General features: G+C 42.9%; 1 protein-coding gene across 4 annotated transcripts in view; it reads left to right on the forward strand.

The window, feature by feature from the left end:
* RAD51B (RAD51 paralog B) overlaps positions 1-22943 on the forward strand; it is an 802721-nt gene that overhangs the window by 650431 nt on the left and 129347 nt on the right. For 3 of the 4 annotated variants that reach the window (XM_011994252.1, XM_011994253.1, XM_011994254.1), the window contains exon 10: positions 6057-6135. In XM_011994252.1, coding sequence (XP_011849642.1) covers positions 6057-6135 — 79 coding nt within the window. Of the gene's footprint in view, positions 1-6056; positions 6136-15598; positions 16043-22943 lie in introns of those variants that run through there. The other variant, XM_011994255.1, reaches the window with a different exon arrangement.

The raw sequence follows: 22943 nt of genomic DNA on the forward strand, positions 1-22943 counted from the left end.
GAGTTCCACTGAGAATTCAGAGCTTGCCTCTAAAAAATAAACTGAGGGAGATACAGGTAGCAGTATTTTAATAAGTGCAGATTTACAGAGTGTAAATTGAATCCGCCTGGCCCAGAGTGTGGTACTCAATAAAGGTTTGTTGCTGGATGGATTGAATGCCCTAGAGTGAGGAGCACATAGTAGAATGTCACAGTGGAAAAAGCCCAAAGGCTTCCCTGTCTTGTCTGTCTTCTGTCACCAGAATGTCAGTTCTGTAAGATCAGGAACCTCTCTGTCTTGTTCCCTGCTCTATCCCCTGCACCTAGAACAGTGCCGAGCACAAAGAAAAGAGCCCAGTAAATATTTGTGGATTGAAAAAGTGCATGGATGGGTGGGTGGATGGTACACATAACCAAAATTGTTTCCAGATGGTAGTGGGATTGGGGATCCAGCACCTAGTACATATTTGATATACCTTAAATGTTCCTCCAAAGAATTGGTGGATAGTTGGATCAATTAATCGAAACAGAGTCTCACTATGTTGCCCAGGCTGGTCTCAAACTCCTAACCTCAAGCAGTCCTCCTGCCTCAACCTCCCAAAGTGCTGAGATTACAGGCCCGACCCCTCCAGAGAATTTTAAAATATGGGGGATCCCTTACCTTGCAAGGATAGGTAAAGAGAGGAGAAAGTGTATTTGTTCCAGTGCAGTTAAAGCTGAGCTGGTCTGATATGAAGGAAATATTCAAGAAGAAACAATTTGGCTATTTGTGGGAGATGGGATTAACCGCCCACATACCACATACCTACCACATGGAGCCCCAGGCTTTCTGAGCCACATATGTCTACACTCATTCTTGCTCAGTTATATATTTCTGTGAACCCTCAGACTTCCAAAGCCAGCCTTCACACATTGCACACAGGTTTGAGTGTGATCAGAATTTTTCAGTAGGGCCCTGTTGTTTTACTAAGTAGCTAGGCCTCCCTGCAGGGTATCATGTATTGAAGAAGATAGAATGATACTTGAAAACTGCCTAAGTCAGACAATGATTAGAACTCCCCAGATTTATAGAATGGCTGAACATCTGAACCAGCACAACCTAAATTATCTGCTGGGGGTTGTCTGCTTTAGAAGAGGATAGTTTATAGTTTGAATGGCAGAAGGGTCATGGGGCATTAATTTGGATCAAAAATAGGGAGGAATCTGTATGTATCCACAAAGATACATGGCAAGCATCACTTTTTTTCCTGAAATATATTGGGCTAGAAAGCTAATTTACACTTCCCCTCACTAGTATATAATACAACAGAATCTTCAGGTTACAAAACTCAAAAGCAATATGCATCTCGTAGTATATACTAGTATATAATACTAGCATATAGTATTACAGAATCTTCAGGTTACAAAACTCATAGTAAAAGCAATATGCATCTTCACTCCAGTCCTCTTACCATGATGTTTGCATTGACGTGTTTGTGGTCATGGATTGCTTTGGACCTCCAACTACCTTCTTGTTTGTCATTTTTTCTTTCGGAATTTGGGCCCCAATCCAAACACATTGCATCAGGCATGGTTTGCTGGGTGAGGAGGAGAGCAGGACTATCACCTCCCTTGTTCTACATACTATATCTCCATTGATGTAACCTGAGAACATGCTAGATTTTTGAGAATTACATCTCACAGCTGACTAATATTGAACTATAGTTAACCAACGTTCCATTTTCTGGATGCTGAATTTCATTTTGCCTGTTCCATAATGAATCATTGGTGCTCTGTTCTCAAGGACAAGGCCTTTCATTTAGTTCAATAAAATTGCATTCCAATCAATGTGTAGGATTTGTTCCAACATTCTAACCAAATTGAGATTTGTTTTGATATCATGATTATCTAATCTAATATATGAACTCTTTCTCTTAATATTTCTCTAAATCTTCTGTTACCTTCCCATCAGTTCAGCATCTCATCAGTGGGTTTAGTTACATGATTCACAAGTCCAAATATCACTTCTTCAGTGAGATCTCATGATACTCTATCCAAAATCGATGCCCCCACCTCCAATCCAATATACTTCCTATATTCTTTATCTGCTCTTTTCATCCATTGCATGGATACTCATCGAACATAACATTTTTATTTATTTATTTTATACTTCTTATATTTCTTTAGAATGTAAGCTCTATTAGAGGAGCAGTTTCTGTAAGTTCTATTCCCTGCTGGATTTCATATTTGTTGTATGGGTGTGTTTGAATACATCAGCAATATCATTCAAATCAGTAAGACCAAGCTAGAATGCAGTACAATCTACTAGAGGTTGCTGCCCCTCACCAGGTTACTACTGACCTTTTGGTCACTCATAAGTCCACTTAATGGTATTAGCACCCAGCTCAACTTATCTTCACTTTATCCAGAAGGCTATCAAGAGAGTTTGTCACATTTTTTGCTGAAATCAGATATTTTGTGTTGGTGGTAGCCCTCTGATCTATCAATCTGGAAGTTCTTTTCCAAAGAAAGGAAATGGAATTCATCTGACATAACTTATCACTTCCTTTTTCTAACTGCACACAGATCATCCTTTTGATGACTCATTTTAAATCCTGCTCCAGAAGGACAGTGTGTTAATCAGTGACCTGTCCAAACTCTGATTTCCGGCAGGGAGGTCCCTCCAGGTGTGAGATCCTTTTGGCTGGGGTTCAGGGCTTGTTCATAGACTGGCTATTAGAAGGTGGAGTTAGCACCACAGAGTTGGAAGGCTTAGGCTTAGATGCCATTCTTGTGTCGCACTGGAATATTACATTCTTTTTTTGTGGGTCTCAGCTTCTGCAGTGCATAATATAAAAATGGTATTATTTTTTAAAACATAGCATGATTCTTTATTTATTGCTATTTACACCCTTTTGGTTTCATGTCTAGTTGCTACATACAGACAACAAAGATCTGAGATTTTTTATATGTTTAGTTTATTTTTACTGCTGTTTGGATCTAAAGGATTTACATTTATCTTATCCATTTCCTTTTTTCCCACTCTTTCTGACACAGCTATAGTTTAGGCCCTTATCATCTCATCACTGAATTATTGGCGTCGCCTCCTAACTGGCCCCACATCTCCCATCTCTTGCTTCTCCATCTTAGACTTTTCAATCAGGCTAATTGCCTAGAACCTGGCTACTCAAAATGTGGTCTGTGAACCACAGCATCAGCATCTCTTGGGAGCCTGTTAGAAATGTAGACTCTCTCAGGCTCCACTCAAAACGTACAGAATCAGAATGTGTAGGTCAACAGGACCCACAGGTGATGCAAACCCACATTAAAATCGAGAACCACCATCTTTTCTTCTACCATGCCATTCCCCTTCTAAGGGGTATCCTTAAAATTCACATTGAACCGGGCTGGGCGCGATGGCTCACGCCTGTAATCCCAGCACTTTGGGAGGCCAAGGCAGGTGGATCACGAGGTCAGGAGATCGAGACCATCCTGGCTAACACGGTGAAACCCCGTCTCCACTAAAAACACAAAAAAATCAGCTGGGTGTGGTGGTGGGCGCCTGTAGTCCCAGCTACTCGGGAGGCTGAGGCAGGAGAATGGTATGAACCTGGGAGGCAGCGCTTGCAGTGAGCCGAGATTGTGCCACTGCACTCCAGCATAGGCAACAGAGCTAGACTCCGTCTCAAAAAAATAAAAAATAAAAAATAAAATAAATTCACATTGAACCATCTCCAAACTATCTCAGGCAGAAAGGGATCCACCTTAATCTTCAAATGAGATATTTTTGACATGAAAGTATAAATGCCCACCTTTACTTTCTTCTCATTGGTTCTGAGAATGATTAACTAGTTTATCTAGATAACTTTAGAACATTTGTAAAAATTACTGCGATTCAACTGGAGACTTTCTTCTGGTAGAAGCCAACCGATATATTGTTGTTTGGTGAGTGAGGGTTAAGGGAACCATGTGTGATGGGTTAGTTGGAAATGTTCCTATTATTTATTATGAATTTATTTTGTGTTTGACACAGTGACAGGTATTTTGCATACTTAATTTAATCCTCATAATAATCCCACTTGGGAAGGTGTTTTTATCAACATTTTACATGTGAGGAAACTGAGACTTAACAAATTTAGATTGTCCAGAATCACAGTTTTGGTTAGAGTTCAGGCTGCACTGTAGTAACAAAGATAAAAATACAGTGGTTGAGACAAGTTGCTCTGCCCTGAGAGGACTGGTGACCCCGAGTGGGAGACACTGATGCTCTCTGAAGCCACCCAGCTTCCCTCTCTCATCCTGCCTTGTCATCCCCACAGTGTTGTCCACACCCATTTGCTTGGATCTGGTTCCTGCCTTGGGAAGGGTGAAAGGGAAAGTGAAGAGCACGCAGTTTTCTTATGAAAACATAATCCAGAGGTTCTACCTGTCATTTGTACTCACATTCTGCTAGTAAAGGCTTGGTCACATAGCCACACCTACTTGCAAAAGAAGCAGAGAAATGTGGAAACTTGGGGAGTTATTTAGTAAAGGGAAGAGGGGGAATGGCTACTAGAGGAAAATTGTAGGCTCTGCCATAAGCTCCTAGCCGATGAGTGGAAGAGCTAGATTCCAAGCCCATGACTAAAACCTGTGATCTTTCCATCACATTTTTCCACCACTTCTCATACTTGACAGCAAATATTTGTTGAATTGAGATAGGCCAAGGTATTATATATAAGCCTTTTGATTATTTGAAATAGTTTCTTCTTTCTCTCTTGCCTCCCTGATTACCTATACAGTTCAGGGTTCAAACTGTCCCTGTTTTGATAATGTTTTTTTTAATTTGTAAAACAGGAAACTGATGTTAATCTTCCTTCAGTAGAAATACTGTAATAAAATAATCCACCAATTATTAGAGGTTCTGTAAACCATATGAGATGTGATAATGGCTTAACGATACTGATCTTTTAAATGACCAGATAACCATCTCCTTTAAAATAAGTGTTGTCTTAGGAAAATGCCATTGCTGAAAACATGTTTTGATATTTTGGCTGGTATATCAGTTAACTCTTGCTGTACTAATGCTTCATGACTCTACCACCAAAATCTCAAAGGCATGCAACGATATTTAATTTGTGTATCTGTAGGTCTCCTGGGGGTCAACTCTTTAGCCTAGCCTTCCTGGCCAGCTCTGTTTCACGTATCTATTGCCCTCCTTCTGAGATAACAGACTAGCATGGACATACTTTTCTCTGACGATGGCACAAATGTTAAGAGAACAACTAGAAATACTTGAGGCTTTTTGAGGCCTCGGCTGGGAACTGGCACAACCTGTGTCATGCCACCTGGCAAGTCGTATGCCCAAACCCACAATCAAGGGCCATGGGAAATGCTGTACACCTTAAGTAAGAGAAAATGTAGTCACGTAGTAAAGGATTTGGTGAAGGACCAGAGCCAACAAAGAAACCTTCAATTGCTTTGCCTTTCACAAGTTATTTTGAAGATTTGCAGTGATAGTAAATCTTTTAAAGGTACCTTTGAATTTTTTTAGTAAAACGGCTAAGTTTATAAATAAAATTAAAGAATCAAGCTAGGTTTATTTTTAGGCAGAAAGGTAACTATTTAAGCATGTGTTATAAAATAATGAGGCTTATTTCTAGAAGAATTGATTCAAGAATATGGCTTTTGATGGCAGAATAGTTGGAATAAATGTACAGCCTTTTAAGGTGACCACTTTGAAAGGATAACACTCATTTAAATATTGGGTTATAAAAATTATTTTTTAATAAGGCTTGTTACTTATAATCCTATGTTACCACTTTGTCTCAAAGTGGGAAGGGGATGTTATAAAATAATGAGACTTATTTCCAGAAGAATTGATTCAGGAATATGGCATTTGATGGTAGAATAGTTGGGATAAGTGTATCGCCTTTTAAGGTGACCACTTTGAAAGGGTAGCACTCATTTAAACATTGGGTTATAAAAATTTTTTTTTTTAAATAAGCCTTGTGACTTATAGTCCTATGTTACCACTTTGTCTCAAAGTGGGAAGGGGACTGAATAGAGGCCCATCCCTGATCCTTTGACTAATCCTAGAAAAATGTGCTTTATGTGCAGATTCTTATTGCCAAGTCCCCTCTGGCTCCCTTCACCTCATTTGTCTACACCATCAAGGAGGAAGGCCTGGTTCTTCAAGGTAAGATCCTTGGATTAAGCCATTTCTTTCAGCTGATTATGCTCAGTGCTGCCCATTGCTAGTGGTAATTACTGCTATGGTTCTGATAGAAGCTAGCTCTAGACAGAATCAAAAGCCAAGATGCATTGGCCAGTGATATTTACCCTAATGAGAGCAAGAGATCAGCAGTTGTGGCAAGAATTTGACAGAGAAGATTGAGGTAGGGCTGAAGGAGACCTACAGAATTTCCTAACAGAATGAGACAATCAAAACATGAGGATCAAACCAAGAAAGCTCGGAATTGCTACCACCCCATTCCTCTTTGCAGATCCTATGGCATGAAGTGGGCAATTATTCTGACACCAGCGGGGAGGTGAGGAGCCAATGCTGCCCCAGAGCCCTCTTGCTTAACAAGCTGAAGAACCGTCTGGGTTGGCAGCCTCTGGGGCACAATATCATGACTCCATGAGCCCTACTTCCCTGACTCCTTCTGGTTATCCTGTTTCCTTTTCCTGTCCTGTCCTGACATGGTCTTCCTGCTGGGGAGCAGACCTTTAGGACCTGCACCTTGTGACATGAGCCTGGGACTTAGAAGGAGCTGAGTTCTTGCTTAGGGTAGAGCACCCTGAGGCCATGTCCTGGAACTCAGTGATCTACAATGGCGGTTCATTTCTAGATGCTAGATACGCCAGTGGTTAGGAAAGGCACTGGAATGCAGGTCTTTCCAGAAAATAATTAACATAAAGGGGTAAATTCAAGCACTGTTAGAAGAGTCAGCCCACAAGATCAGATGTCCAAAACTGCTTTGCGGATGAGGAAGGATCCACACGGAAGTGCTCAGGATACACATCTGTCCCCTGCTGTTGGGCAGGAGACCCCACCCACAGAGATGCTTAAGTGAATATCTGGCCTCACCCCAGAGGAGCATATTGTCACTGCTGTCCATGGGAGAAGGCCTGCCCTGAAGGATTTATAAGTTAAGTATTTTTCCCAGGTTTGTGAAACAGGGCAGTCCCTGTAATTTCCCCATGGAGATACATTGCATTACAAAGACCTAGCAAGGATTATGTGGGGCAGGCTGGGGAGTTCATGCTTCTAACTAAGGAACAGGCTGCAGCCTTCCCTTTCCTTCCCCTTCTAAAATGTCTGCTTCTTAATGGACTCACAAAGCAGCATGTTTGTTTGGTGCAGCTGAACTCCACAGCGGGGACTCTCAGGTCCACGAAATTTGGGGTGAGAACTACAACCTTTGGCTCTTAGCCTTTGACTTATGCTATCCAAGTTCCTTGGTAAATATTTTTTTTTACAATTGCAAATAGTGTTTTCTGACAAAAGAGCAGAGATTTTAAGACCAGATTAAGCAAAGCAAACAGCAGGCCTCTTTGTTACATACTCTCTAAGGGTGTATAACTAATAAGCAATCAGAAAGCTGGACTTTTATTTACCCAGTACACAGGGTGGCATTCAGCTCTTCATTTTTAGAGGCTTTCTTAAAAGATTAGAAGTATAGTAAGTAGCAAATTTAGATGAAGATTTCAAGAAATTCTATGGAAGACTACAAGATAATTTCAGGAGGAAAAGAGTTTGTTCTGCTCAGATGACCTGTATGAAGAGCCTTGATGTGATACATGCACCCTGATCACTAGGCATTTTGTTAAATAGCATTTCTAAGCCTGGTCAAATTTGGATAACTTTTGGGATAATATTTGTGAGAACAAGAGTCACTGAGTTGCCTTTCTAATGCTCATTGCTAAGATCATGATTTTAAGAGGGAAGAGAAAGTTATTTAGAGAAAGTAGAGCCTGGAAATACAATGAATTGGTAGAGGTTAAAAAAAAACTGCAAGGAATGACTTTTCGAAAAAGTTGGAAAACAGGGGAGAAAGTGGATCACTAAAGGAGGCTGACCTGGAGCTGTGTCTAGGAAAGATAAAAATTCAGGAAAATGTCTTATGATTCAAGAACAACAACCAATAAGTAAAATGCTTGGTTGGGAGACCTTAGAACCTCACCTGGGTGCTTTCTAAGTTGTTTTCTCTCTCCCACTCCCCCAAGCTACACATCCCTCTCTGAGGTTTCCCAGAAGCAGTCGAACACCTCTGCTTTTACCAGCAATGCCCCTGAAAACAAACCTCTTGACATGCCCCGCCTTCTTGCTGTGTGCTCCCAAAGACTTTGGGAAAACAAAAAATGCGGGTCCCCAGAAAATGCAGGTCCCTCCTTTATTAGAAAGAACCTTTGGATTTTGCTTTCAGCTTTGTTATGATCTTGAGAAAATATCTGGGCCTTGATTTTGTCAGCTGGAAAATGAAAACATTAACCTTGATTCAAGGCTTTGAAAACTGTCGCAACCCATTGGTGGGTCATGAAGTGAAACTGATGAATCACAACTGGCATTTGAAAACCGAGAGAGAGAGAAGACAGAAGAAAGAGAGAAGAAAAAATACCAGATTATATCACACATATTGTATCATTTCATAAAATATTTCTTGTGTGAGTGTGTGTTTGTGAATGTGCGCACACTATGGGTTTCTGTGGGGGCCGCAGCATAAAACGTTTCTCTTACATGGATTGTTGTAACCAGCCTGCAGCATCTCCAACAGCCTTGTCATATCAGCTTTGTCCGATCCTCCTAGGCAAGAATGTACTCATCATTCCCTTAGCTCAGCCCAGTTGTACCCTTGAGATCGCCACATACTGCATCATCAAAGCTAATTTTTCCCCCTTCTTACCAGATGACTGAACTAAAAGACACCTGCACGATTCCCCAGGTTTAAAGCAAAGAAACCCTTGGTCCCTGGGTGGAAAACTTGGAAAGTTACCGTCAGTCAAGGCCAAGTAGCTTTCCTTCCATAAGGAGTTGCACCGGCAGGTGAGCCCCGAGTTGGTGTGGAGGTTGGCACCTGGAGCTCTGGGTGGGATATGCAGCCTATGTCCAGGGACTTAGAGACAGACAGGGCAACTCCTGTGCTGCCAACTAGAAGGGAGACCGCCAGCCACTGTGGCTGACATTCGGTCTTCAATAGAGCCGCCTGGATGGTGGAAACAAGCCCACCACACCGGCTACCTGTGGGGGTAGGGAATGATCCCTCGGTGCCTTTTATCCCTTAGCAAGCCCCAAGGTGCCTACTGGCCTGCTAGCCAGGAGATTTTATAATACCTGAAGAACTCCTGAGTGCCAAGCAGAGGGAGGGAATAAAAGGTGAGGGCAGAATTCGATTTACCAGCTCCACAGGCCATTTCCCTCACCGGTTCTCAAGGATTAGGATGCTGAGAACAGTCAGCAACTGGGGGCCTTCTACCCTTTCCTCCCCTTTGTTCACTGGGATGGGAAGGACAATAAAGCGGCAGGCTGGAGAGACTGAGGGGCTGGTTAGAGATTTCTCAGGCTGCTTTTTGAAACACTGGAAGGAGCCGGTCCATGCTATTGTTGTAGTAAAATAGAAAGCGGAACTATTCTCTTTTTGCAAAAAGAAGAAGAAGAAGAAAAAGAAAGAAAGAAAAAGTAAATGAAAGAACCCCCCTCCTCCCAGCATCTTCAGGAGGCCTCAACTCAGGCCATTAACATGGTAATACCATCCTGTTTGCATCTTCTTTGTCTGTCCAGCGTTTGTCTGGGATCCTGGCCTCTGGATGCTGGGCCCTGGATGCTGGAAATACTTAGGCCCCAAAGGAGAGGGAGCTCACAGCCACCAGTTTCCTGAGGGTTTGGTCTCTGAGAGGGGGCTAGATCCCAGGCAGAGAGTTGAGCCTCTCTGTGCAATGAAGTGGGAAAGGCAGAGGTAGGAGGGGATCTCATGAATCCATTTTTCCTTTGGTCCCCAGAGTTCACCATGCAAGTCTCAGTGCCTGCCAAGTGAAAAAGCTTAGCGGTTTGGCTAGCTTCTTAGAGTGATGCTCAGGTGTGCTGGGGCCTAGTGGAGAGGGAAGAGCAGGAGTTGGTTCTGGGAATCAGCTTTAATGGTGTGTGCCCACAGAAGCACCTGGCAGCAGAAAGGAAAGGGAGTTTACAGTGAACTCCAGGCTGACGCACGTCTCCTCTGGTCATGTCCTTTGTTCCCCTGGCAAGCCTCAAATGTTGTGCCACCCAGAACACAGCTGGGACTCAAGGCCAGGAATAAAGATTCTGTCATTGAAAGCAGCTGGGCTGTGTCGCTGGCACTGCAGGAGGCCTAGAGGAAAACCCAGGTCCCAGCTCTCTGGGAGCCCTCCTAGTTTTCAGGGGCTCATAGGCACAAACACCTGCAGACTTGGGGAAACAGAACCTAAGGAAGGGGAGGCCCAGGGGAATGAAGGGTTGATGTAGCACAGCCTCCCCTTTACTCCTTTCCACAGGGATCTGGGGAGGATTTGTAAAAGAAAAGCCAGGTTGTTTGGAACAGGACAGAAGATAGTGGCTTAGTTCCCCAGTAAGACAGAAGCGTGTTTTTTATACCATTTTTGCAAAATCAAAGTCAGGTATGACAGGTTGAATTTGGATCCTGACGCTGTTGTCTATCCGTGTAGGTTTAAATGAGCAGCATAAACCGTGGAGTGGGAGCTGGGGAGACCAGGGCACCGTGAGACAGGTCCAGAGAAAGTGCTGGAAATGAAATTAGTTTCCCATATCTCCAACCACTTGGCATAGGGTGGCAGAAGAAAACAGAAAACAAAACAGTGATCCTTTTTAGAGCTGAAAAGCTATGTGCCTCATCTTTCTTGATTTGCTTTTGCAATCAAGAACGGTTTGATCACCTTTTGAAACGTATCAGGAAAGGCATTAATCTCTTCTGTTTGTTCTCTTGTCACAAACTTGCGTTAAGTTTTCCCACCCTGTTTTTTCAGTCACTGAGCCAACTGGATGATTTATTGAAAAAAATTTCCCCCCAAATACCACCCCCTGAGTTCATCCGATTTCAGTTTGAATCAGTAACCTATCAAAATGTTTTATGCTGCTGGACTCAAAGTGACCCAGAAGATTCTCAATTTATTTCCATCCAGGTACAGAGGTGTCTGCATGGTAAATACCACCTCCGCACCTGGCACAGCCTGGCATTCTTGTGGGAGCCTGGGCAAAGAGCCCTGGAACTCAATGGAGCAAAGAGAGTGAACTCCTCTCCCAGAGGTCATGGAGAAGAAGGCAGAGCAGACCGGCCACATTGTCCCCAGTCTGCCCGGTGCCACTGCAGCCTCAGAAAGTTTGTCTAGGCCGAGGCGCTGACCTTTGCCGCTTCTGCCTGCCTCTTAGTGTGGGGCCTCCCTGGGAGATGAGAAAGGAGAGGAAGGACTCCTATCTGCTCAGTTCTCTTCTCCCCTGTCCACATTCACTTTACACCCCCTCCCTCCGTGACATCTTCTCATGCAGGCTCTCTGCTTTGTTTACTTTTTTTTTTTTCTGGCAGTTAGCCTTGAAGAGAGATTTTACAATATTTGGAAATATTTTATAATATATGAAAAAATATTTTAAATACAGAACAGCACAGAAAATCATAAAAGAAAACAGGTGAATCTAACACCCCAAATAAACAAATACTAAAATTTTGTCCCATTTGTTTCAGATTTTTTGTTTTTAATTACAGGAATGAAACTTGACAAACTTTAGGACTCCTTTGTACCTATTCCTGGTCCATTCCCTCCTCATCCCACATTCCTCCACAAAAGTGAAAACTCTCCAGAGTTCGGTCTACATCTTTCCTCTCCATTCTTAAAAATGTTTCTACATGTGTGTGGATCCACACATAGTATAACGATTGATTTTGAGTGCATTCTGAAATTTGCATAAATGGTTTATTGTACAGGATTTCACAACTTGCTTTTGTTGCTTAACATTGTTTTTGTAATATAGCCACATGATACACAGGTCACATGATACACAGGCCACGTGATACACAGGTCCTGCTCTTTCACCTTAGATATCCACATCTATTCAGTGTGTGAATATACCACATGTTACCCACTCCCCTACTTATGGAAATTTTGATTATTCTTAACAGTTTTATTACGTGTTTCTTCATATTTAGGTTTCACTAGGTATATATAAAAAACGAAATGGCTGGTCAGAGTGTCTGCACGTTTTCATTTTTACTGTATTTTCCCAAATTGCTCTCCAAAGACTTTTACCAGCGTACACTCGTTCTGGAGATAGTGGACCAATTTCTCTGCAGCCTCGTATAATCATAAGTTTGTTGTCATCTTTCCACAGGCAGTCTTCTCATGCCTTCTTTAGGGATGTGCTGCACTCTAGCCTGAGTGACAGAGCAAAACCCCATCTCTCTCTCTTAAAAAAAGTCTTCATTTCCCTAAAGTTAACTATGGAATACTTCCCAGAAAGCGAGCTTTTAATCTCATCCATCACCCTGATTCTCACTTGAGGGAACTGAGTTCCAGAAAGGTAAAGTAATGTTCACTGCCTCAAAACTGGGTTTGTAGCCCTTTCTAAGCCCTCAGCCTGGGCTCCTAAGATTTTAGAAAATCAGAAGTGGGTTTGGGCTCTCTCATCTTCCATCATGGCAGCCCCTGTGGCAACTTACCTCTCAGGCTTCATGAGCCTCTGTTGAGATACTTTCAGGCCTGTCCTGAAATTTGAATCTGGAAATTCTAAGCTAAAATGGATTGGTCATACTGATATAATAATCCTTCAACAAAGTCCCTGAGTGCAGTTCAATTATAAGTTTGGCCAGGTGTAACTATAACCTAAACTAACAGTGGTATACATGATAGAGATGTACTACTTCCTCATGTCGTGCTGTGGAGGAATGCAGTCCAGAGCTGGCATGGCAGCTCAGCTCTACATGTCTATTCAAGAGTCCAGACCATTGGCTTTTTGCTCTGTCACACCTAGGATGTTGCCATTACCATGGTCAAGAATGGTTCAGCATCATGCCCTCCATCCCAGTAGCAGGATGTGCATGAGATAGAGAATGATGGTGGGAGGGAAAGCATCCCCCTTCCCTTGGGACATTAACCAGAAGTTATACACATTATTTCTGTTTATATGATGTTGGCCAGTCTGTAAATATATGATCAGAAAGGCTAAAAATGTAGCCATTAATCTGGGTGGCCATATACCCAGCTAAATTTTGGGAGTTCTGTTATCATGAGAAAAGAAAAGAAAATGAATATTCGGTGACACAGCCCTTTCTGAGGAGCCCAGTTGCAGAGATTAGGTGCAATAGTACAGACTTAAGGGCTGGGCTTGTTGCATAATAGAGTTATACTCTTAAAATGCAGCATAAATATTGTATGTATTAAAAAGTGCCATCCGGACCTGCTTTGGTTCCAGACTCTAAAGTAGAAGAGAAAGGGTATCACTTCACCAAGGGTCAGCACCCAAAAATCTTGTTCTGCCCACCTAAAACAGAATCTCCAGGAAGGAATTTTGGTATGTGTTTTGCTTTTATGCGGTATGCAAGAAAGAAACTTCAGTGAGAGCTACTATTGCTTATAGCACAAGGCAGGGCATGAACTTGGATCCAAACTCATAGACCAAACACTTTTTTTTTCCAAAATGTTTTTTCCTGTCTCTACTTTTTAAAAAAATATGAAACAAAATGTTAGTTGGAATAGCATTGTAGAGAAAAACTTTATTCCAAGGCCTGGACTATAGTTAGACTGGATTTACATTCCTCTTTTAGAACCTGGAAGCCACTTGGCTATCTTTGCAGAGTTAACAATTTACATTTACAAAAATGGCCAGGTAAGAGTACCAAAATATGTTAAATCAATTCAGGTTGTTGATTTTCTTTGAAAGTCTCTTCCAAAGAACTTCATGTTCTTTCTGGAATATGATTTAAGCTGCATTTCAGTGAGTTCAGTTCAGCAAATATTTGTTGAGCATCTATTGTTCACAAAGCATGGTGCTCGGGGTCAAGGGATATAAGGCTGAAAAAAAAAGGTCCCTTCCTTTTAGTAGCCCAGAATCTAGTTAGGAGAGATGTAGTTAAATAAGTTTAATCAAAAGCAAGCTGTGATACCTATTACCAAGGTTCCAACAGTAGAATATAGAAGGATAAAGGAGGTAGACTCATTCCAACTGGGATGACTGAGGAAGGCTCCTGAGAGTATGTGGGACTGGGACTGGACTTCAGCTTGTGAATGCTGACAAAAACCACATTCCATTGTCTCTTGACAGAAGCCAGTTTCTTTTGCTATTTGAGGATAGATTCAGGGACACTGGGGAATGCTGATTAGTTCCATCACTAATGCTGATTAGTGGTGAATGTTGAATCATGCTGACTAATGTGTTCTAAATGGATTGACTCAACAATAAAGGGAACGTTGAGAGTCAAGAGTTCAGATCCTGAATTTCACTGATGAAGTGTAAATCACTTCGCCACTTAGTACTTAATTTTTTTGTCAATTAAAATGTGCTCGTGGGTGAGAATCCAATAAGTCATCTTGACCCATGAGGGCTTCAGAAACTTCAAGGATAACAGACAGCTTAACAGTGACTACCAGGACAGGCTTATGCAACCTTGGGTTATTCATAGTGCACACAGAGTCAGAACACCCATCACATGCCCCTCGCCAGCCATGCGAAACTTCTGTTTCCTCACACATGCCATGAGAACTGACAAACAGTGCACTGAACTCACAAAACCCGACAAATAGAGGAGCTTTTGAAAAATCTTCCTATCTACCTACTGGGGTGTCTGTGTCTTTCTACAACAAATGTCGCCACAGAACTAAGGGCTTGCATTGCAGACACAGCTCTTTCTCTCTTTTGACATCTCCCCAGCTAGACTGCTTGAGAACCTGGCCTTCCATGTCCAGATGTTTACTGAATTCTGAAGGCCCCCCAAAGAGCCCAAGTTCTTTTGTTGCTCTCCAAATCATTTCCCACAGAGACTGACCAATGTCCTGAAGGAGCCCTTCAATAGGGAGGATAAATGAAGGCAGATGAAGACATGACCCCCTGAGGCTTACCCACATCCACTCGAACAAAGGGTCTGAGGCACAACCTTGTAAGGAGTGTTTTGGTCAGCAGCGTCCCTATGCGAGGCCAAGTCTCCCCTACAGGGCTGCTTTCAATGGCTACCATCATAGTGGAAGTATTGGGCATTTGTTAAGGGCTGTGGTGTGCTAGGTATAGCACAAAACATCTAAATCATGCTCCCCTGCCTTTGTGAGGGCTTCCTGGCTACAGATGGCAGCTGGCTTTCTCAGGGGAAACTTGGGGGTCATAGAGAAAGCTGAAGAGGGGTGCTTGCTTCTGTGGATGACCTCTTCCCGCCCAGCGCAGTGACACTCCCCTTTTGTCTATAGCTATCCTTAGTCAAGCCAGGGCTGCAGGACCCTAACCCACCCTTCTGCTGTGTTTCTGGGTCTCTGGTTTGCGAGGCCAGTGGCTCTGTGGGTGATAGGTATGGAAGAGGACCGCTGTTGGAGGAAAGTTCCAATTAGGTTGCTGGTGGGAAGTTAGTGCATTTCATAACATTTTTTTTTTTTCCAAACTTACTTTCTCTCTCTCTCTCTCTCTCTCTCTTTTTTTTTTTTTTTTCCTTTAGGCCAACAGAGGCCATAGGGATACTGTGACCTTTGTCTAGAGTTGATGGGGGTGTGATTTGTGAAATAAAACAGGACGGTACTGCTTGGAAGAAGGAAACGGAAGCTGACATAATGGGGATTAATTAGTTGATTGCTGTTGAGATGGTAACAGATTTGCTCCTAAACCATTGAGCTAGCGATTTCAGACCTAGCAGGGAAGGTGAAGATGAAGAAGCCTTTGTTCAGGTCTCTAGATGTGTAGGGCTGAGGGCTTTGCCGCCATGGGATGTCAACAGCCATAATAATAATTTGCACTTATATAGCACCTTTCAACCAGGCACCTCAAAGCGGTTTAACCACATTAATTAATTAAAGCCCACAATCCCCCTGGGGAGAGGAGGAGGATGACTAACAAGATTTGTAATTACAGGAGCGAACATTTCCGAATAAAGTATTGTCTACCAAATAAAAAGAGTAGGTGTAAAGGAATTGGGGTCTCCAAATAGTAACCAATTCAGAAATGAAATCATGGAATGATGTGGGAGGTTGGGGGCGGGCATGGGCACGGGGGTCGACTCTGTGTCAGAGGGAGGTCGATGGGCTCAGAATTCACTGACAGGTTCAGATCCAGCCGAGAAGTGGAGCATGTATGGTATTAGTGGCATTTGAAGGTCATTAGTGGCATAACTATTGTAGTGTAAATTCAAGTTTCATTGGTATATTGTGTATAGCCCTGCAGAACAAAGAGTGAGACTCATGCAGTATTTAATAAAGGATGAAATGATTTCTTTAGATTTAAAGCCCAAAGCTGGGCCAGTCAATTAGCAAATAAATCAATTGGTGACCCGTAGGATAATTTAGTCGTTTCCAGTAGAACACCCAGCCTACACGTTCCTACTGCCATGAGGCTCTGATTGAAGCATCAGGCTGGGTTCAGGGCAAGTCTGGGGTCTTTAGCCCCTTCAAAGCCAGGCATTAAATCTTTCCAGCCTTTGGCTTTGCTTACCCAGGTTGTTATTGACCTCAAGCTATCCTCTGTAGAATCATGTTGTACCTGCTTCTCCATCAGAGATTTTTAGTGCATTGAGGGCTAGAATCAAGTCTCCTCCTATTTCATGTCTCCTATGAGTGCCCAGCAGAGTGCTGTGCACCAAGTAGGTACAGATTGATGAAGAATGATGAAGAATGACTGAGTCCTTTAAGCACTCAGGATTTGTTGAGCGCATACCAAGTATTCAGGTGAAGCTTGAAAACAAAGCTCAATGTGTGCCTGCCCTCCAAAAATGTACTCCAAGGAATGGGAAAAGATTTACAAACTATTAACTATAATATAAAGCAGAATCACATACAAGCCCGGGGCAGCAAGGGCAATGGGAAGAGCGTCTTATTCAGCTGGAGTGAATCAGGGAAGGTATTGGTGTGCTGAGCATTGGAAGGCAAGAAGAATTTGGGTAGACCTGGAAGAGGCAGAACAGGCAGATGTCCCAGGCTGTGACTATGTGTGTGACCCTCTGAGTGAGGTACATTTTGAGAACTTGGGATGTTCAATAGAATGTTGGTGAAAACCAAGGTGAGTTTTCGCATTTAATCAGGAAACGTACATTTCCTATGGATTCTTATGACATGAATTGGTTAATTTCGAACATCAAGGGATTATTTGAGAAGTTGGAGGTGGGGTTCAGGGTACACTACTCCAAACTCTGGCACGTTGGCCTTGAAAAAATAGCAGAAGCAGGAAGGCCATTTTCACCTTCCCCTCGCCCCTCCTCTCCTGAAGCAGGTTGTAAAATGTTCATTCCTAAAGTGTTCACTCTCTACCCAGAGGAAAGGAATATTCTTATCTCTGAAGACACGGGGACAGAGAATAATCTGAACAAACAGGCCTTGCTCAATTTCCCCCAGTTTATTCCCATTAGATCATACTCTTTAGTCCTCCAATCATACTTCTGTATGACTATCTACTCTTCATCAAACTTAAGTATGAAAATACACAGATTTCCCTGGTTTGGGGGCGGGTTTTTTTGTTTTGTTTTGTTTTTTGTTTTTGTTTGTTTGTTTTCCAGAGTCTCACTCTGTCTCCCAGTCTGGAGTACAGCGGTGCGATCACAGCTTACTGCAGCCTCAACCTCCCAGGCTCAAGTGATACTCCAACCTCAGCCTCCCAAGTAGTTGGGACCACAGATGGGTGGCATCACCACACCTGGCTAATTTTTTATTTTTTGTAGAGACAGGGTCTCCACTGTGTTGCCCAGGCTGGTCTTGAACTCCTGGGCTTAAGTGATCCTCCAGGCTCAAGCCACCTTCCCAGCTCAGCCTCCCAAAGTGCTGGGATTACAGGCATGAGCCACCATGCCCAGCCAGATCTTCATTTCTAAAGGTTCTCATATCACGTAAAACTTATATTAAATAAATTTTTATGCTTTTCTCTTGTAAATCTTGTTGTTGTTGTTGTTGTTGTTGTTGTTGTTGTTGTTGTTTGAGATGGAGTCTCGCTCTGTCGCCCAGGTTGGAGTGCAGTGGCGCGATCTTGGCCTACTGTAACCTCTGCCTCCCAGGTTCAAGCAATTCTCCTGCCTCAGCCTCCCATGTAGCCAGGATTACAGGCATGTGCCACCATGCGCAGCTAACTTTTGTACTTTTTTTAGTAGAGACAGAGTTTCACCATGTTGGCCAGGCTGGTCTCGAACTCCTGTCCTCAGGAGATCTGCCCGCTTGGCCTCCCAAAGTGCTGGGATTACAGGTGTGAGCCTGGCCTTCTCTTGTAAATCTGTCTTTTGTCATGGGGGCCTTGGCCATGAACCTTGCAATGGGTAAGGAAAAGATATTACTTTTTCTCCTGTGCAGTTTCTGGTGCCCAATATGGGGTGACTGAGATACCCCACTCATTCTGGATCTTGCAAATGAGATCCTGGGGCAACTGACAAAAAGCTGGAAAAGTAAGAATTCTTATCAAACTCAGCTCTTCCAGATCTCTGTCTGTAGTGCTTGGTCAAGAGAGAAAAATTTCTCCTTGTCCCTTCCTTCCCAAATTCAGATTAGCAGGAGAAAAAAACAAAACAAAACATGTCTATATTGTGACTCCCTGGCTAAATCTGCCTTTAAGATACTCATTTGATATTGATCCTTTCCCTCCCAGGGACTGCTGTCTCTTTCCTTGTTTGTCTCAATTTCTGTCCTGATAACTTGGTTTGATTTTCTCCCTGTTGGGGCATACAAGCTGTCTTGAGTTCCCCAACCAACTTCAGGGGAGGGAACTCAAGAATATGGCTGGACAGAAATGTGGGTTGCACCCTATTTCCAGCTATCCTGCCAACTATTGCCAGCTCTTGGAGAGTTTGTTTGTATCTTTCTTTTGACTCTCTTTGGGGGTGGCTCTGGATTTGGGAGGGCTGCACTCTCTTTTAAGAACCCCTTCTTAATCCATGGTGAAGTCATAAAAGGCTCTTTGGTTTTGGTTGAGTCACTTAGTAGGTACTTTCAGTTTAAAAGAAGAAAAAAGTAAATGTGTATGTTTTGTTATTCTGTGTTTTGTTATAGTGCTCTCAGCCACGAACCTTGAGATGGGTGAGGAAAATATATTACTTTTCCTCCCTTACATTGAGCAAGATGCTGTCTGTTCTCTGCAGCTCCTAATTTGTTCTCTCTTCACTTCCATTGTCTGCCAAGAAAAAAAAAAAGCTACATTGTTCACACATTAAAATGGATCACTCACAAGTGTCTGAAAAAAAGCAAGAGGAAGACATATCCTAATCCCAAATGTCAAAAATTAAGTGGCTCCTCCTTGAAACTACCTTTTTGACCCCAAGAAACACTAAGAGAGTGCCCTATACCCAGTGTTTGACAAATCAATACAGTACTCTCCTGCCCAAGGCCCTGCAGGCCTTCACCACAAACCATGCTGCAGGGACAGGACCTAAGCACTGCCTCTGATACGGAGCACTTGCTGTGTGTCTGACACACACTTTACATACACAATCTTCTCTAATGCTTCTAGGACTCTAACAAGGTAGAATTTTGTATTATTCCTTCTCTACAGATGAGGAACTGAAGCAAGAGAGGTTCAGTCTGTCACTGGAAAGGATGAAATGTGGATTTGAACTCAGGCAGTTCTACTCTCTTTTCTCTCTCATCCCTTGCCCATGTAATATTTCTGTTCACAACTCTTATTCATCCTCAGTTCACTAAAGTACTCAGCACAATACTACACACACAATAGTAAAGAACTTGTGAATATTTTCTAAATAAAAGAACAACCAGGAATAATGCTAGTAGTTTGATCTTTTTCTCTGGGCAGTGATGCTCAGAATATAGCAGAGGCTCCATCACTGCCTTCTCCTGTCATTTTTAATGATCAGAAGACATGCACAGGAAAGTTGCCCCAGGAAATGTTCACAAGAAAGGACACAGGTAGCATTCTTCCCCATGGACTGATAATCTGCCAAGCTGGTACCACCTATGAGATGCTAGTGTGGCATCTTGTATCATTAATTACTTTTACTGAAAGTAAAAGTAATGATGCAATTCAGAGATATTTTAGGGGTGTGTGTGTGTGTGTGTGTGTATCAAAGTTCAACTTTGTCTCCCTAATCCTGCTAGCCTTCTGGCTATTCTGTTAAGGTATTGCAGTCCTGATGAAAATTCAGAAATGTGTGGTCCCTGTCAGCCTACAGGGTGAACATTTTGGATTAACCCAGAGAGCCTTGAACTCTGTGCATAATGTCTTTTAGGTTGTGGGTTGTGAACAAAGCAAAATGACCGCTCAGAGACAGGGTTGTAAAAGTTTGTCCAGCAAAACCAGGATTGCCAAATGAGAATTCTGGAAAGGGAGGATAAGGATTAGGTAATGGGAGAAAAGTGAGTGAAGGCAAGGAGAAGTGCAAAATATCTGATTCTAGCCTAAAAACTGGTCTTGGAAACATTTGGAAGGGTCATTTTTTCCAAGTTTTAGTTTCAATATCATCACCATCACTTTTATCCTGTGGCTGTGAAAGGACTTTCTTCATTCCACTCCAGAATTCAAAGAGGCTTCTTTTGCACAAATGGAGGGAAGGCACTCATCACACTTCTCAGCCAAACATCCTAAGTGTGAGAGAAAACACACTGCCTACTTCTGAATTTCAGTGAGGGCAGGGTTCAGAGAGAACACATGTTTTCCAAAACTCCAAATAGATCTGCTAGGAGAGGAAACCAATAAATCACTAGACAGAAGTCAGGACACATTTGGTTTTGTTGCCTATCAAACAGTCCCCTCAAATCCATGCATGTCTGAGACTCTCCAGACAAGCTCTCCTCCATGTGTGACTGAATATTGCATTTCAGTATTAACATGCACTGCCACAGTTGCCACAGTAGGGGAAGGGAGAGGTGGATAGGGGGAGAGAGAGAAGAAAGTAAGAAAGAAAGAGAGAGAGATTGAGCACTGATAATTAAGTCCTTCCCTCAAAAAATGATATACAATCCTTCTACTTTCCTGGCCATGCAGCCATGCAGCCACTCCTAACTTCTAAGAGGCAGGAAGGTACCACTTCCTCCATGTTCTGAAGGAAAGAGGAACTGGATATTGGTGAACACCTGTAATGTTTGGCATGCACAGCTATACCCAGTGGGCTTGCAAATGTTTCCTTCTTCCATATTCATGCTTATATATACCTTTCCCTCAGATTACCTGGCGTACATCAAAGATGTATGGGGTAGTGTTAAGGAAGACCAAACAGTTTTGCAGCCTATTTTAGTCCACAGGTGACCTTTTGAAATAGAGGGGTAGCCAGGAAAGACCAGTTAACTCTGGTACTTTTCCTCTAGAACTTTCAGACGCAAGTAACTCTGGGAAGGGATAGTGGGTTCAAGGGAGCCATGGCCTGATAGATAGAACAACTAATTTTGAGCGACCCCAGACCATCATGCCTTGTGTGAAAAGACTTTTGGAAACGTGCCCTTCCATTTCCATTCTGCCGCTTTTTACTAGACATGATGCACGTTCCTTCAAAGCCCTGTGATTTTCCAGAAAGCAGCTCTCGCTGCAAGAGAGAGAAACTTTCCCTTATTATTCTTTCAATAATGAATTCATGCTCGGAATCGGCTGCCTCCATGTGTTTTCAGTCAAGTGCTGATGGCAGCCTTGCCTAGGGGCATTTCTAAAGCTGAGGACATAAGAGATGAGGGAGGTCTCATATTGACAAGAGCTGCTTTTGGTTTTCCTTCCAGTTTAGCCCTCCTGAGCCTTGAAATGGGAGATAACAATGATTCACCAGCTCTTGTTGGTGAATCAACATGACCAGCACACCTCTTTGCTCCTTTCAACCAATGAAAAAGTCATGGTTTTAAAGCTTTCCTCAGAGAGATTTGTGGACCTGGATTTTGGTGACTTAAAAGGAATTTAACTTTTTCGGACCAAACCAATATTTTGTAGATGCCAAGACTTCCTTTCTTCAGGTCTCAAACATAGACTTGGCGTACCCTGACATGATAAGAACAAAGGAGAAATTAGGTCACACTATTTCCTGCCTAAAACCTAATCTCAAGTACACAGGCTGCTTCCAAGTAAGCTGTGGTGGTAGGCTATGTTTGCTGAGAGCCAGCCGACTCACTCTCCCTAAAGCAAATCTCTTCAGATAATAATTCAGTTTTCAGCCTACCTACTTGGAACTTGTACAAACTTTTAGTTACAGTTGGGCTCTTTTCATTGGGAAGAAGAGTCTCAATTATCTCCGGCAAAAGGGGACACATACTGTTAAAGATATAGGTGGTGCAGAATTGGAAAGCCTTCTGGAGGGGAGGCAGCCCTGGGAATTCATTATCCTGGGGTCTCCGCTTTTCTCTATATGTCTGCCCAGGGCTACTGTCACTCTCCCAGCAGATTTGTCCTGCATACTAGAGTTCTATTTACTCAAAACTTCAGTTTGCACATGGCTCACCCTTGTGTTTCTCCCTACCCCTTAGCCCTTCAACTTCAGTTTCCATTGGCTGTTTTCCTTGGTTAAAATTCTGAAGAGACAATTTGATTGCTCGGGCTTATCTTAGTGTTTTGTCTCAGACAACATCACTGGTCACTAGCTAACCAAACCCTTGTTGGCTAAGGAAGCCACTGAAAACATGGCTGCCCAAGCAGCAGGAGGTATGGGTGGGGCATCTTTTGGTAGAGGGGCTGTGGGAGGGCAAGACAGTGATGAACTCCAGGGCATGCTTTATACCCTCTAACTGGACTGCTGCAAGCATACCCATTCCCTCTTGCTTCTTGCTCATAACTGTATACCTGGTCCACTTACACTCTCACAGCCTAGGCATTTCCTATTATTGCTTACCTCCAGCTCCTGGCTCCAGGATCTTACTTCTCCCCTGTTCAAGTGCCCAGTCACAGAAGTATAG

Source organism: Mandrillus leucophaeus, unplaced genomic scaffold (assembly GCF_000951045.1).
Source record: "Mandrillus leucophaeus isolate KB7577 unplaced genomic scaffold, Mleu.le_1.0 Scaffold448, whole genome shotgun sequence".
Classification (NCBI taxonomy): Eukaryota; Metazoa; Chordata; class Mammalia; order Primates; family Cercopithecidae; genus Mandrillus; species Mandrillus leucophaeus.